Here is a 17,390-nt window from a genome sequence, read left to right as displayed (position 1 = left end):
TGGAGAGAAAAGAAAGAAGGGATACTGGTCTGTAATTGATGACATCGGAGGGATCGAGTGTAGGTTTTTTTCAGAAGGGGTGCAACTCTCGCTCTCTTGAAGACGGAAGGGACGTAGCCAGCGGTCAGGGATGAGTTGATGAGCGAGGTGAGGTAAGGAAGAAGGTCTCCGGAAATGGTCTGGAGAAGAGAGGAGGGGATAGGGTCAAGCGAGAGGGTTGTTGGGCGGCCAGCCGTCACAAGACGCGAGATTTCATCTGGAGAGAGAGGGGAGAAAGAGGTCAGAGCACAGGGTAGGGCAGTGTGAGCAGAACCAGCGGTGTCGTTTGACTTAGCAAACGAGGATCGGATGTCGTCGACCTTCTATCCAAAATGGATAAGAGCGTCTGCTAAATGACTTAAATGTAAATGTAAGTCATCTGCAGAGAGGGAGGAGGGGGGGGGAGGGGGAGGAGGATTCAGGAGGGAGTACTTGGTACTCAAGTAATTGAAAGTCACCCAGTAAAATACTGAATGAATAAAAGTCTAAAAGTATTTGGTTTGAAATATACTTAAGTATTAGAAGTAAATGTAATTGCTCATATATACTTAAGTATTAAAAGTTATTTCAAATTCCCTATATTAAGCAAACCAGACGGCACAATTGTCTCGTTTTCTATTTAAGGATAGCCAGGGGCACAATCCAACACTCAGACATAATTTACAAACAAAGCATTTGTGTTTAGTGAGTCCGCCACATCAGAGGCAATAGGGAGGACCTGGGATATTCTCTTGATAAATGCATGAATTTGACCATTTTCCTGTCCTGCTAGCCATTCAAAATGTAATGTGTACTTGTGGGTGTCAGGGAAAATGTATGGAGTAAAAAGTACATTATCTTCTTTGGGAATGTAGTGAAGTAAAAGTAAAACGTTGTCAAACATATACATAGTCAAGTAAAGTACCGATCCCCCTAAATTATTTTTACTTGAGTACTTTACACCACTGTGTAGATCGAATTGTATTTAATAGAATTTCTAACATTTTCCATTTCCAAGGTCCATTACATTGGCTTAGAAGTGGTGCTCCCATTCAGAGTGGATTTGGATGGACACAGCCCCCTTTTCCTCCCTCACACGGGACTGTGGTGCTATCCTGGGCTGGCCCAGGAATGGAAGCCAGGTGGGTATACTCTCCCCTGGGCTTTACGTGCCCGGTGTCTGGTCCTCCTCACTCTACCATGTCCATCAACTGCCTCTACCAATTCAGCCACAGCCCCTCTTCTACTTCCTCTTCCTCTTATTGCAAAAATCACTGAAGCTGGAGACTCTTTCCTCCCTCACTAGCTTTAAGCACCAGCTGTCTGAGCAGCTCACAGATCATTGCACCTGTACATAGCCATCTGTAAATAGCCCATCCAACTACCTCATCCCCATACTGTATTTATTTATCTTGCTCCTTTGCACCCCTGTATCTCTACTTGCACATTCATCTGCTGCACATCTATCACTCTAGTGTCTAATTGGTATATCGTAATTACTTCACCACCATGGCCTATTTATTGCCTTACCTCCCTTTTCTTACCTCATTCGAACACACTGTATATAGATTTTCTTCAACTCCATTATTGACTGTATGATTTGTTCATTCCATGTGTAACTCTGTGTTGTATGTGTTGAACTGCTTTGCTTTATTCTTGGCCAGGTCGCAGTTTTTAAATGAGAACTTGTTCTCAACTTGCCTACCTGGCTAAATAAAATTAAAAAAATATCATGGTGCCCCAGGCGGTCATGGTGCCTCAGGCGGTCATAGTGCCCCAGGTGGTCATGGTGCCCCAGGTGGTCATGGTGCCTCAGGCAGTCATAGTGCCCCAGGCGGTCATGGTGCCTCAGGCAGTCATAGTGCCCCAGGCGGTCATAGTGCCCCAGGTGGTCATGGTGCCTCAGGCGGTCATAGTGCCCCAGGTGGTTATGGTGCCCCAGGCGGTCATGGTGCCTCAGGCGGTCATGGTGCCCCAGGTGGTCATGGTCTTTGTACACCTCCTCACACACACAAAGAAAAAGGATTAAAACGACATATTCCTTTGACGACCAAGTCTGGACACAGAGAGAACATTTATTTTCATACACACTCATGTATAATTGCTGGCAGTATTTGGGTGTTGAATTCTAAATAGATTGTCAGAAACATTATTAGTGCTGAATGGCAATTTTTCTGCTGATGATTGAAGAGTATCGTTCCCGTTTACATGAAATGTAATCGTGTTTCTTAAGTTTGCATGTTATAGGCAAAATGTTTTCTTTATCTCTTAACGTATACTGTGTCTATTTCCAGCTATGTAACCAGCAGTGTAACTGTCTCCCTCCCAAATATGTATTCAAAATCTCACTTTCTTTAGTTACAATGCTGCCTTACGAAATTGAGTGATTGACAAATTATATGTTATTATGGCTTCCTCTCTTATTTCTAATTTTTTTCTGTCATATATCTTTTTTAATTAGTTATACTATTTTGATTTTGATTACTGCAGTTGGGTAGAGCTTGCAAGTTAAGCATTTCACTGTACCTGTTTGTGCATGTGACAATAAAACTTGAACTATAGGGAAATAGTTCCACCTTCTGGTTACACCGAATCAATTCATGAGTCATTGTTCATCTCAAGTAGTTTGCTTTACCCAGCTACAGACTAGTAGTTTATGCTTGCTTGGCAAGTTAAGGCATGTAACACTAAATAAGAAATGCCCTGACAATAAAAATGTCAGGATACTGTATGCAGCTATTCATATCATTCACCTGAAAGACCAAAGCAAATAAAATGACATGCCGGATGTTTTTCAGTTGGTAACCATTTATAAATATGCTATTCTTCAATACATAGGGTTGACTGTACAGATTACAATCAGTTATCATGAGATAAAAACACATTCTTTTAGTTTTTAATTAATATTTCATCACAGCGCTCTGCAAGCTCACATTTACAGACTAAAGAACTCTGCTCAGCAAGCAAATACATTTAAATAAAATACCATTATAAAACTAGAACGCTTCAGAGTTTTGCGTTTTGTCTGGTTGGAGGTCTGGTGGAAAGGATACACCTTCATTACTTTATCCCAGATGTCTATCCCAGATGTATATCCCAGATGTATATCCCAGATATATATCCCAGATGTATATCCCAGATGTATATCCCAGATGTATATCCCACATGTATATCCCAGATGTATATCCCAGATGTATATCCCAGATGTATATCCCAGATGTATATCCCACATGTATATCCCAGATGTCTATCCCAGATGTATATCCCACATGTATATCCCAGATGTATATCCCACATGTATATCCCACATGTATATCCCAGATGTATATCCCAGATGTATATCCCAGATGTATATCCCAGATGTCTATCCCAGATGTATATCCCACATGTCTATCCCAGATGTATATCCCACATGTATATCCCAGATGTCTATCCCAGATGTATATCCCAGATGTATATCCCACATGTCTATCCCAGATGTATATCCCACATGTATATCCCACATGTCTATCCCAGATTTATATCCCAGATGTCTATCCCAGATGTCTATCCCAGATGTCTATCCCAGATGTCTATCCCAGATGTATATATAATATAATATGTATATATGTAATATGTATATCCCAGATGTCTATCCCAGATGTATATCCCAGATGTCTATCCCAAATGTCTATCCCAGATGTATATCCCAGATGTCTATCCCAGATGTATATCCCAGATGTCTATCCCAGATGTCTATCCCAGATGTATATCCCACATGTCTATCCCAGATGTATATCCCACATGTCTATCCCAGATGTATCCCACATGTCTATCCCAGATGTATATCCCACATGTCTATCCCAGATGTATCCCACATGTCTATCCCAGATGTCTATCCCACATGTCTATCCCAGATGTATATCCCACATGTATATTCCAGATGTATATCCCACATGTATATCCCAGATGTATATCCCACATGTATATCCCAGATGTCTATCCAAGATGTATATCCCAGATGTATATCCCAGATGTATATCCCAGATGTCTATCCCAGATGTATATCCCAGATGTATATCCCAGATGTCTATCCCAGATGTATATCCCAGATGTATATCCCACATGTATATCCCACATGTATATCCCACATGTCTATCCCAGATGTCTATCCCACATGTATATCCCACATGTCTATCCCACATGTCTATCCCACATGTCTATCCCACATGTCTATCCCACATGTCTATCCCACATGTCTATCCCACATGTCTATCCCACATGTCTATCCCACATGTCTATCCCAGATGTATATCCCACATGTATATCCCACATGTCTATCCCAGATGTATATCCCAGATGTATATCCCAGATGTATCCCACATGTCTATCCCAGATGTATATCCCAGATGTCTATCCCACATGTCTATCCCAGATGTCTATCCCACATGTCTATCCCAGATGTATATCCCAGATGTCTATCCCACATGTCTATCCCAGATGTCTATCCCACATGTCTATCCCAGATGTATATCCCAGATGTATCCCACATGTCTATCCCACATGTCTATCCCAGATGTATCCCACATGTCTATCCCACATGTCTATCCCACATGTATATCCCACATGTCTATCCCACATGTCTATCCCAGATGTCTATCCCACATGTCTATCCCAGATGTATATCCCACATGTATATCCCACATGTCTATCCCAGATGTATCCCACATGTCTATCCCACATGTCTATCCCACATGTCTATCCCAGATGTCTATCCCACATGTCTATCCCAGATGTCTATCCCAGATGTATATCCCAGATGTATATCCCAGATGTATATTCCACATGTACAGTATATCCCAAATGTATATTCCACATGTCTATCCCACATGTATATCCCAGATGTCTATCCCACATGTATATCCCAGATGTTTATCCCAGATGTCTATCCCACATGTATATCCCACATGTATATCCCAGATGTATATCCCACATGTCTATCCCAGACCAGATGTATATCCCAGATGTATATCTCACATGTCTATCCCAGACCAGATGTATATCCCAGATGTCTATCCCACATGTATATCCCAGATGTCTATCCCAGACCAGATGTATATCCCAGATGTCTATCCCAGATGTACAGTACCAGTAAAAATGTTGGACACACCTACTCATTCAAGGGTTTTTATTTATTTGTACAATTTTCTACATTGTAGAATAGTAGTGAAGACATCAAAACTATGAAATAATACATATGGAATCATGAAGTAACCAAAAAAGTGCTAAACAAATCAAAATATATTTTATATTTGAGATTCTTCAAAGCGACCCTTTGCCTTGATGACAGCTTTGCACACTCTTGGAATTCTCTCAACCAGCTTCATGAGGTAGTCACCTGGAATGCATTTCAAATGAATGTCAGTCAATCCGGAAAATGTCAAGAACTTTGAAAGTTTCTTAAAGTGCAGTCGCAAAAACCATCAAGCGCTATGATGAAACTGGCTCTCATGAGGACCACCACAGGAAAGGAAGACCCAGAGTTAACTCGGCTGCAGAGGATAAGTTCATTAGAGTTACCAGCCTCAGAAATTGCAGCCCAAATAAAAGCTTTACAGAGCTCAAGTAACACACACATCTCAACAGTTCACGAGAAACTTCGTGAATCAGGCCTTCATGGTCGAATTACTGCAAAGAAACCACTACTACGAAAGGGCACCAATAAGAAGAAAATACTTTCTTGGGCCAAGAAACACGAGCGATAGACATTAGATCGGTGGAAATATGTCCTTTGGTCTGATGCCCAAAGTTTTGTTTTTGGTTACAACCGCCGTGTCTTTGTGAGACGCAGAGTAGGTGAACAGATGATCTCTGAAGGCATGTTTCCCATCATGAAGCATGGAGAAGGAGGTGTCATGGAGTGGTGGTGCTTTGCTGGTGACACTGTCAGTGATTTATTTAGAATTCAAGGCACACTTAACCAGCATGGCTACCACAGAATTCTGCAGCGATACACCGTCCCATCTAGTTTGCGCTTAGTGGGACTATCATTTTTTTCTTCAACAGGACAATGACCCAACACACCTCCAGGCTGTGTAAAGGCTATTTGACCAATAAGGAGAGTGATGGAGTGCTGCATCAGATGATCTGGCCTCCACAATCACCCAACCTCAACCCAGTTGAGATGTTTGCGATGAGTTGGACCCAGACAAGTGAAGGAAAAGCAGCCAATAAGTGCTCAGCATATGTGGGAACTCCTTCAAGACTGTGGGAAAATCATTCCAAGTGAAGTTGGTTGAGAAAACGTCAAGAGTGTGCAAAGTTGTCATCAAGAAAAAAGGGTGGCTACTTTGAAGAATCTGAAAAAATATATATTTTTGGATATGTTTAACACTTTTTTTGGTTACTACATGATTCCATGTTATTTCATAGTTTTGATGTTTTCACTACTATCCTACAATGTAGAACATAGTAAAAAATAAAGAAAAACCCTTGACTGGGTAGGTGTGTCCATCACAGAACCCAGACCAGATGTATATCCCAGATGTCTATCAAAGATCCCAGACCAGATGTATATTCCAGATGTCTATCAAAGATCCCAGATCAGATGTATATCCCAGATGTCTATCACAGAACCCAGACCAGATGTATATCCCAGATGTCTATCACAAAACCCAGACCAGATGTATATCCCAGATGTCTATCAAAGATCCCAGACCAGATGTATATCCCAGATGTATATTCCAGATGTCTATCAAAGATCCCAGATCAGATGTATATCCCAGATGTCTATCACAGAACCCAGACCAGATGTATATCCCAGATGTATATTCCAGATGTCTATCACAGAACCCAGACCAGATGTATATGCCAGATGTCTATCCCAGATGTATATCCCAGATGTCTATCACAGAACCCAGACCAGATGTATATCTCAGATGTCTATCACAGAAACCAGACCAGATGTATATCCCAGATGTCTATCACAGAACCCAGACCAGATGTATATCCCAGATGTATATCCCAGATGTCTATCACAGAACCCAGACCAGATGTATATGCCAGATGTCTATCCCAGATGTATATCCCAGATGTCTATCACAGAACCCAGACCAGATGTATATCCCAGATGTCTATCACAGAACCCAGACCAGATGTATATTCCAGATGTCTATCAAAGATCCCAGACCAGATGTATATCCCAGATGTCTATCACAGAACCCAGACAAGATGTCTATTACAGAACCCAGACCACATGTATATCCCAGATGTCTATCACAGATGTCTATCACAGAACCCAGACCAGATGTATATCCCAGATGTCTATCAAAGATCCCAGACCAGATGTATATCCCAGATGTATATCCCAGATGTATATTCCAGATGTCTATCAAAGATCCCAGATCAGATGTATATGCCAGATGTCTATCACAGAACCCAGACAAGATGAATATCACAGATGTATATCCCAGATGTGTATCCCAGATGTCTATCACAGAACCCAGACCAGATGTGTATCCCAGATGTCTATCAAAGATCCCAGACCAGATGTATATCCCAGATGTCTATCACAGAACCCAGACCAGATGTATATCCCAGATGTCTATCACAGATGTCTATCACAGAACCCATACCAGATGTATATCCCAGATGTCGATCACAGAACCCAGACCAGATGTATATCCCAGATGTCTATCACAGAACCCAGACCAGATGTATATACCAGATGTCTACCACAGAACCCAGACCATATGTATATCCCAGATGTCTATCACAGAACCCAGACCAGATGTATATCACAGAACCCAGACCAGATGTATATCCCAAATGTCTATCACAGAACCCAGACCAGATGTATATCCCTGATGTCTATCACAGAACCCAGATCAGATGTATACCCCAGATGTATATCCCAGATGTCTATCACAGAACCCAGACCATATGTATATCCCAGATGTCTATCACAGAACCCAGACCAGATGTATATCCCAGATGTATATTCCAGATGTCTATCACAGAACCCAGACCAGATGTATATGCCAGATGTCTATCCCAGATGTATATCCCAGATGTCTATCACAGAACCCAGACCAGATGTATATCTCAGATGTCTATCACAGAAACCAGACCAGATGTATATCCCAGATGTCTATCACAGAACCCAGACCAGATGTATATCCCAGATGTATATCCCAGATGTCTATCACAGAACCCAGACCAGATGTATATGCCAGATGTCTATCCCAGATGTATATCCCAGATGTCTATCACAGAACCCAGACCAGATGTATATCCCAGATGTCTATCACAGAACCCAGACCAGATGTATATTCCAGATGTCTATCAAAGATCCCAGACCAGATGTATATCCCAGATGTCTATCACAGAACCCAGACAAGATGTCTATTACAGAACCCAGACCACATGTATATCCCAGATGTCTATCACAGATGTCTATCACAGAACCCAGACCAGATGTATATCCCAGATGTCTATCAAAGATCCCAGACCAGATGTATATCCCAGATGTATATCCCAGATGTATATTCCAGATGTCTATCAAAGATCCCAGATCAGATGTATATGCCAGATGTCTATCACAGAACCCAGACAAGATGAATATCACAGATGTATATCCCAGATGTGTATCCCAGATGTCTATCACAGAACCCAGACCAGATGTGTATCCCAGATGTCTATCACAGAACCCAGAGCAGATGTATATCCCAGATGTCTATCACAGAACCCAGACCAGATGTATATCCCAGATGTCTATCACAGATGTCTATCACAGAACCCATACCAGATGTATATCCCAGATGTCGATCACAGAACCCAGACCAGATGTATATCCCAGATGTCTATCACAGAACCCAGAGCAGATGTATATCCCAGATGTCTATCCCAGATGTATAGCCCAGATGTCTATCACAGAACCCAGACCAGATGTATATACCAGATGTCTACCACAGAACCCAGACCATATGTATATCCCAGATGTCTATCACAGAACCCAGACCAGATGTATATCCCAGATGTCTATCACAGAACCCAGACCAGATGTATATTCCAGATGTCGATCACAGAACCCAGACCAGATGTATATCCCAGATGTCTATCACAGAACCCAGACCAGATGTATATCCCAGATGTATATCCCAGATGTCTATCACAGAACCCAGACAAGATGTATATCCCAGATGTCTATCACAGAACCCAGACAAGATGTATATCCCAGATGTCTATCACAGAACCCAGACCAGATGTATATCCCAGATGTCTATCAAAGATCCCAGACCATATGTATATCCAAGATGTCTATCCCACATGTCTATCACAGAACCCAGACCAGATGTATATCCCAGATATCTATCACAGAACCCAGACCAGATGTATATCCCATATGTCTATCCCACATGTCTATCACAGAACCCAGACCAGATGTATATCCCAGATGTCTATCACAGAACCCAGATCAGATGTATACCCCAGATGTATATCCCAGATGTCTATCACAGAACCCAGACCAGATGTATATCCCAGATGTCTATCACAGAACCCAGACCAGATGTATACCTCAGATGTATATCCCAGATGTCTATCACAGAACCCAGACCAGATGTATATCACAGAACCCAGACCAGATGTATATCCCATATGTCTATCCCACATGTCTATCACAGAACCCAGACCAGATGTATATCCCAGATGTCTATCACAGAACCCAGATCAGATGTATACCCCAGATGTATATTCCAGATGTCTATCACAGAACCCAGACCAGATGTATATCCCAGATGTCTATCACAGAACCCAGACCAGATGTATACCTCAGATGTATATCCCAAATGTCTATCACAGAACCCAGACCAGATGTATATCCCTGATGTCTATCACAGAACCCAGATCAGATGTATACCCCAGATGTATATCCCAGATGTCTATCACAGAACCCAGACCATATGTATATCCCAGATGTCTATCACAGAACCCAGACCAGATGTATATCCCAGATGTCTATCACAGAACCCAGACCAGATGTATATCCCAGATGTCTATCAAAGATCCCAGACCAGATGTATATCCCAGATGTCTATCACAGAACCCAGACCAGATGTATATCCCAGATGTCTATCACAGAACCAAGACCAGATGTATATCCCAAATGTCTATCACAGAACCCAGACCAGATGTATATCCCAGATGTCTATCACAGAACCCAGACCAGATGTATACCCCAGATGTATATCCCAGATGTCTATCACAGAACCCAGACCAGATGTATATCCCAGATGTCTATCACAGAACCCAGACCAGATGTATATCCCAGATGTCTATCACAGAACCCAGACCAGATGTATATCCCAGATGTCTATCACAGAACCCAGACCAGATGTATATCCCAGATTTCTTTCAAAGATCCCAGACCAGATGTATATCCCAGATGTCTATCACAGAACCCAGACCAGATGTATATCCCAGATGTCTATCACAGAACCCAGACCAGATGTATTTCCCAGATGTATATCCCAGATGTCTATCACAGAACCCCGACCAGATGTATATCCCAGATGTCTATCACAGAACCCAGAGCAGATGTATATCCCAGATGTCTATCACAGAACCCAGACCAGATGTATATCCCAGATGTCTATCACAGATGTCTATCACAGAACCCATACCAGATGTATATCCCAGATGTCGATCACAGAACCCAGACCAGATGTATATCCCAGATGTCTATCACAGAACCCAGAGCAGATGTATATCCCAGATGTCTATCCCAGATGTATAGCCCAGATGTCTATCACAGAACCCAGACCAGATGTATATACCAGATGTCTACCACAGAACCCAGACCATATGTATATCCCAGATGTCTATCACAGAACCCAGACCAGATGTATATCCCAGATGTCTATCACAGAACCCAGACCAGATGTATATTCCAGATGTCGATCACAGAACCCAGACCAGATGTATATCCCAGATGTCTATCACAGAACCCAGACCAGATGTATATCCCAGATGTATATCCCAGATGTCTATCACAGAACCCAGACAAGATGTATATCCCAGATGTCTATCACAGAACCCAGACAAGATGTATATCCCAGATGTCTATCACAGAACCCAGACCAGATGTATATCCCAGATGTCTATCAAAGATCCCAGACCATATGTATATCCAAGATGTCTATCCCACATGTCTATCACAGAACCCAGACCAGATGTATATCCCAGATATCTATCACAGAACCCAGACCAGATGTATATCCCATATGTCTATCCCACATGTCTATCACAGAACCCAGACCAGATGTATATCCCAGATGTCTATCACAGAACCCAGATCAGATGTATACCCCAGATGTATATCCCAGATGTCTATCACAGAACCCAGACCAGATGTATATCCCAGATGTCTATCACAGAACCCAGACCAGATGTATACCTCAGATGTATATCCCAGATGTCTATCACAGAACCCAGACCAGATGTATATCACAGAACCCAGACCAGATGTATATCCCATATGTCTATCCCACATGTCTATCACAGAACCCAGACCAGATGTATATCCCAGATGTCTATCACAGAACCCAGATCAGATGTATACCCCAGATGTATATTCCAGATGTCTATCACAGAACCCAGACCAGATGTATATCCCAGATGTCTATCACAGAACCCAGACCAGATGTATACCTCAGATGTATATCCCAAATGTCTATCACAGAACCCAGACCAGATGTATATCCCTGATGTCTATCACAGAACCCAGATCAGATGTATACCCCAGATGTATATCCCAGATGTCTATCACAGAACCCAGACCATATGTATATCCCAGATGTCTATCACAGAACCCAGACCAGATGTATATCCCAGATGTCTATCACAGAACCCAGACCAGATGTATATCCCAGATGTCTATCAAAGATCCCAGACCAGATGTATATCCCAGATGTCTATCACAGAACCCAGACCAGATGTATATCCCAGATGTCTATCACAGAACCAAGACCAGATGTATATCCCAAATGTCTATCACAGAACCCAGACCAGATGTATATCCCAGATGTCTATCACAGAACCCAGACCAGATGTATACCCCAGATGTATATCCCAGATGTCTATCACAGAACCCAGACCAGATGTATATCCCAGATGTCTATCACAGAACCCAGACCAGATGTATATCCCAGATGTCTATCACAGAACCCAGACCAGATGTATATCCCAGATGTCTATCACAGAACCCAGACCAGATGTATATCCCAGATGTCTATCACAGAACCCAGACCAGATGTATATCCCAGATGTCTATCACAGAACCCAGACCAGATGTATTTCCCAGATGTATATCCCAGATGTCTATCACAGAACCCCGACCAGATGTATATCCCAGATGTCTATCACAGAACCCAGACCAGATGTATATCCCAGATGTATATCCCAGATGTCTATCACAGAACCCAGACCAGATGTATATCCCAGATGTCTATCACAGATCCCAGACCAGATTCAGGACACTGTGTATACTGTATGTGTTTCTGTTTGAGATCAGGACAAATAATAAAACATGCATCTGAATATTTACAGCAACTAATTTACATTTTACAGTCAACTAATGTACATCGAAAACAAGTCCTTTTAAAGTCCTTTTTGAAAGAATAGTACAATTCCTCACACATACAGTATGGTTTTATAGTTGTCCAAATGAGCTATCTTGTGGGTAGGGAACCATTTGAATCATTTTATTCATTCATTTGAATAGCAGACAAGATCAAAATGGAAGCTGTCCATGAAGCAGTGGCAACTGAGTGAGCATTCAATCTGACTGAAGTACATTCACACACCCATTGTTTTTATACTCTCACCTGGCAAATATAAAAATATGTTAGTCATGAATACAACCTTTACATTTCTCTCTCCAGGACTTTCCTTTGACTCTGAAGTTAAGTGCTTTGTGATTGAATTGAATAGTAGCTATAAGGAAACTGCAAAAGAGGAGCATTTTCATTCATGGGAAGGATAAAAAAACAACACAAGCCACTTGCGTATGAGATCCGTATGTCTATGAAGGGATCTGGGGTTGGCTTGAGAGGGATGGCCAGTATATGCAGCTGTTACAATGTGCTATCAAGTCTATATATCTTCAGACATTTAAAAACATTGTTTGCACTTTATATTATCATTCATTACTTTGCTTTGTAGATCAGAGTTCCTACAACAATGAGTAATCAGTAATAATCCAGTATCATTGGTCAGAAGCCCCACCTGACCTCCATTTCTACAAAACCAATAACATTCAATAATGAGAAAGTAACAAAAATACATAAAGTGCACCTTAAGTTAAGAACTTCACAGGCATTTAGTGCAGACATTTATGAATAATATAAACATAATAAAAAGTTAAATTAAAATACCAAAAATATAACATGACAAAGCTAATATTTAGAAACTAGGAAAATATCCTTTGACATGTGAGTAATTCAAAGTTTATAAATGGCCCACATTCCCTGTCCTAGTTGATTCTGAAACCATGTTGTTGCATCATGGACCACATTAAGCATGTTTTGCCTTTGCTCCCACCTAATGGTCTTTATATTGCAGAAGAAGTGCCATTCATATGAAATGAATTATTTTTTTTGTTTACTGCTGTTTAGTGTTCAGTCTAACCAAGATATACTGTTTTATCCACCGCCATCCTGTCCTTTATAGCCCTTCAGTTGGCATCATCTGGAAGTAGTAACATTCCTGGTTGTTTTATTAACACTTACATATCATACGTTTGTGTTACTTTTACAGATATATTGTCACTAGCCTAAACCAGATTAGCCGTTCCTAGTGAAATGAACGTAGCTCGCTGCTATCAACATGCTAGCTAATTAGTATGTGCATGTTTTGTATGCTGTGACTTTTTGTGTTGCAGTTCTACACTTTTGATCCTTAAATCGACTAAAGATAGCTCCGGTCTAGTTCTTGGATGACTGAGTGTTTTGGACGAGTTTCAACTGGCTGTATAGCTGAAAAAGCGCTCGGTGGGAGCGAGGACTTATTACGGGCAGCACGAGGACAAAAAGCTAAAAAACAATTAAAAACAGAAAGAACACAAAGAAAATCATTCATGTATTTACATTATGTAACTTAATAATAAATATAATAATTTCCCAATGCACACTCACATTGTAATTTCTGACCCATTTACAGTAGTGAACATATTCATATTGTATTACAGAGAGTCTAGCAACCTTGAATAAGAGCACAAGTCATATTTTAAAGATACTGTACCTGTGGATAGAGAATCCACAGGTACAGTAAGGTAAGGGCCCTCAGTTTCACTCCCACTCCCTCCCCCTGGAAGTGTTAGGGACTCTGACCCTGTGTTTGATCAGGAATACCCCCAGTGTGTTAGTATCTATGTACTGTATGACTAGACTACTACCCCTAGTGTGTGCCTATTGTAGACTGCTCACTGTGTGAATGAGTTCTGTTGTAGACTACTGTCTGTGTGAGTGGGGCACTGTTGTAGACTGCTCTCTGTATGAGTGCGGCCTGTTGTAGACTGCTCTCTGTGTGAGCGGGGCCTGTTGTAGACTGCTCTCTGTATGAGTGGGGCCTGTTGTAGACTGCTCTCTGTGTGAGCGGGGCCTGTTGTAGACTGCTCTCTGTATGAGTGCGGCCTGTTGTAGACTGCTCTCTGTGTGAGCGGGGCCTGTTGTAGACTGCTCTCTGTATGAGTGCGGCCTGTTGTAGACTGCTCTCTGTGTGAGCGGGGCCTGTTGTAGACTGCTCTCTGTGTGAGCGGGGCCTGTTGTAGACTGCTCTCTGTGTGAGCGGGGCCTGTTGTAGACTGCTCTCTGTGTGAGCTGGGCTGTAATCCGTCTATGTATCATGTGTTCTTCATCAATGTCAGACAAGGTGAGCAGCCTTAACTCAACCCCCCACCCCTCCCTTCCTCCGCTCCCACTCACACGCCCAGTCCTGCCGTGGACGGTACATTCACACATTCGACTCCACGAAAGGTCTCTTTGGTTTGATGGGGGAGGTGGGGCCCTGCCTAGAGTCACGGGACATATCACGGGAGAGCTGTCGGTACATGTTGTCCTGGTAGGCCTGAGCTACGGGCAGAGTCCTGGCCACCTTCACGTCTGGATAGGTGGGCACCTGGCTCACCCTCTCCAGGATGTCCCCTCCTCCACCCCGGGAGGCGCCGTTGGCCAGCTTGCCCAGGGAGGACTGCTGCTGCTGGGGGTAGTAGTCCTCCTCCAGGAGTTGTCCGTTCTGGGCGTTGTTAGTCTTGTTGTAGTATGCGAAGTTCCCCAGCGAGGTAGGGGGGCTGTAGGATGAGCCCTGCTGGACCAGTTGGCTGGGCGATGTGGGGCTGATGCCAGAGTCCATGGAGGTCATAGCCCAGGGCCGCTGGGACGAGGGCTGCTGCAGGTATTGAGTCTGGTGAGTCCGTGCCGTCTTGTCTATGACGCCCATGAAGGGCGTGGTCCGTGAGCGGGTGCTCTCACCCTGGTACAGCCCCCCACCACCCCCCTGGGAGGGCGAGTTTGGGGAGAGGTCGTCGTTACAGGAACGCTCGTACCCCTCGTAGCCTTCGTAGCCCTCGTAAGCCACCTGCAGCGGGATCTCCATCCCCTGGATCGATGAGGAAGGCCTGAAGCCTGGGGCTAGATTACAGCTAGAGCCCCCTGTGGGGATGTTGTTGCTGGAAGGGGAAAAGCGGAGGCCCACGCTCTGGGAGTGAATGAGGGGCCGGGGAGTGGAAATGTGTGGTTTGATCTCTGTGGTAGTGGCACTGACGGGCCGCCTCACCATGTGGCCGATCTCTGGTGATCCGAGCTGGCACTGGGGCATGACACTGTTTTGACGCTCCAGCTCGTGCTTTGTACCAGGGTAGTAGGCGGCTGACTGGCTGCGGCTAATCTGGGGGGTCTGGCTATAGCGGACAGCCCCCTGGAGCTGGCCCCCTTGTCCTCCCCCACTGCTGGCACGGTAGGCAGAGGAGGGGCGCTGGGGTAGCTCGTCCTTCATCAGGCCCTCTATGACCCCTCCGCGGCCACCGTGCTGACAGAGGGCCCCAGCTGAGAGGCTGGACTGGGGCATGGAGCGACCATCCAGGGAGGGCTGGTACATCAACCGGCTCTGGCTCTCCATCGGCACGTCCATGGAGGCCCCCTGGTAACGCATGGGGTGGCCCATCTGGCCGTATGTGTTGCTGGGCTGGTTGGTGCGAACAATCTGGGCCATCGAGGGCTGGAGGCGCAGGCCCTGGGCCTGGTGTTGCTGTTGAGCCTGGTGATGCAGGGAGTCCTGGTGGTGTTGGGAGGCCTGGTGGTGTAGTTGGGCCTGGTGGTGCTGTTGGGAGACCTGGTGGTTCAGTTGGGCTTGGTGGTGCCGATGGGTCTGGAGGGTGTCGTGGTGCAGAGAGGCCTGGTGGTGCAGGGAGGCCTGGTGGTGCAGGGAGGCCTGGTGGTGCAGGGAAGGCTGTGAACTCTGCTGGAAGGACCTCTGGCTGCTCATCTTTGAAAGAGTAGGCTGCTCCTGCTGGTAGCGCACCGGAGACCCTGACTGGGACCTGTACAGACACACACTCTCCACCGGGGGACTGGCTCTGTACTGGCTCTGTACCCCACCCCGACGCAGAGGGGATAGCGGGGGGCTCTGGTATCCGTGGTCCATCCCATGTCCCCCTCCTCCATTGGGCGGGGGGCTGAAGCGGTAGGTGGTCTGGTGCACCGGGGAGGTCTGCGGAGGGCTGTGTCGGTAGTGGGAGTTGTGGTGCGTGGGGGAGAGAGAGGGGGGCGACGGCAGCTGGTAGTTCTGGATGCCGGGGGAGGACATGGAGGTTGGGCTGGGGTGGTCGTAGACGTAAGCCTGGCCCATGGGGGAGCCCCGTGACAGGTAGGCCTGGTCCTGGTGGTAGGGGTGCTGGTGGTTGGTTGGAGAAAGAGGGGGGCTCTGGATGATAGGCAGGCTGGAGGGGTTGGAGCAGAGTTCCCTCTCGAGGGCCAGACCCATAGAACCCACACTCCCCATAGACATGGCCTCCTGCTCCAGATAGTCCTCGTCCTCAAACAGATCCTGAACCGGCTCCATGTCCTCCAGCCGAGGCTCCGGGGGAGGGGGGAGCTCCAGGGGGAGTGGAAGGGAGGACAGGGACATCTCCTCCTCCTCCTCCCCCTCATCTGGGGGAGGTGAGGGGGGAGGAGATGGGGGAGGCTCCAGCTTCTGTGCGTCCTCCTCCTCCTGGGTGAGCTGTCGACACTCCTCCTCTACCCGCTGCAGGAGGCGCTGGATCTCAGGGTGGTTGGGGCTCTGCTTCATTGCTTCATTCAGGTCCTCCAAGGCCTCAGGGAACTGCCTGCAGAGACAGG

General features: G+C 44.9%; 1 protein-coding gene across 1 annotated transcript in view; it reads right to left on the bottom strand.

Moving 5' to 3' along the window:
* Positions 1-14,962: 14,962 nt before the first annotated feature.
* LOC118380780 (protein TANC2-like) overlaps positions 14,963-17,390 on the bottom strand; it is a 159,842-nt gene continuing 157,414 nt past the window's right edge. The window contains exon 25 of the mRNA XM_052471256.1: positions 14,963-17,377. Coding sequence (XP_052327216.1) covers positions 15,007-17,377 — 2,371 coding nt within the window. The 3' untranslated portion in view covers positions 14,963-15,006. The remainder of the gene's footprint in view (positions 17,378-17,390) is intronic.

This window comes from Oncorhynchus keta, chromosome 2, assembly GCF_023373465.1.
Source record: "Oncorhynchus keta strain PuntledgeMale-10-30-2019 chromosome 2, Oket_V2, whole genome shotgun sequence".
Classification (NCBI taxonomy): Eukaryota; Metazoa; Chordata; class Actinopteri; order Salmoniformes; family Salmonidae; genus Oncorhynchus; species Oncorhynchus keta.
Note: the sequence above shows the minus strand (reverse complement) of the source record. Positions and strands in the feature narration are given on the sequence as shown.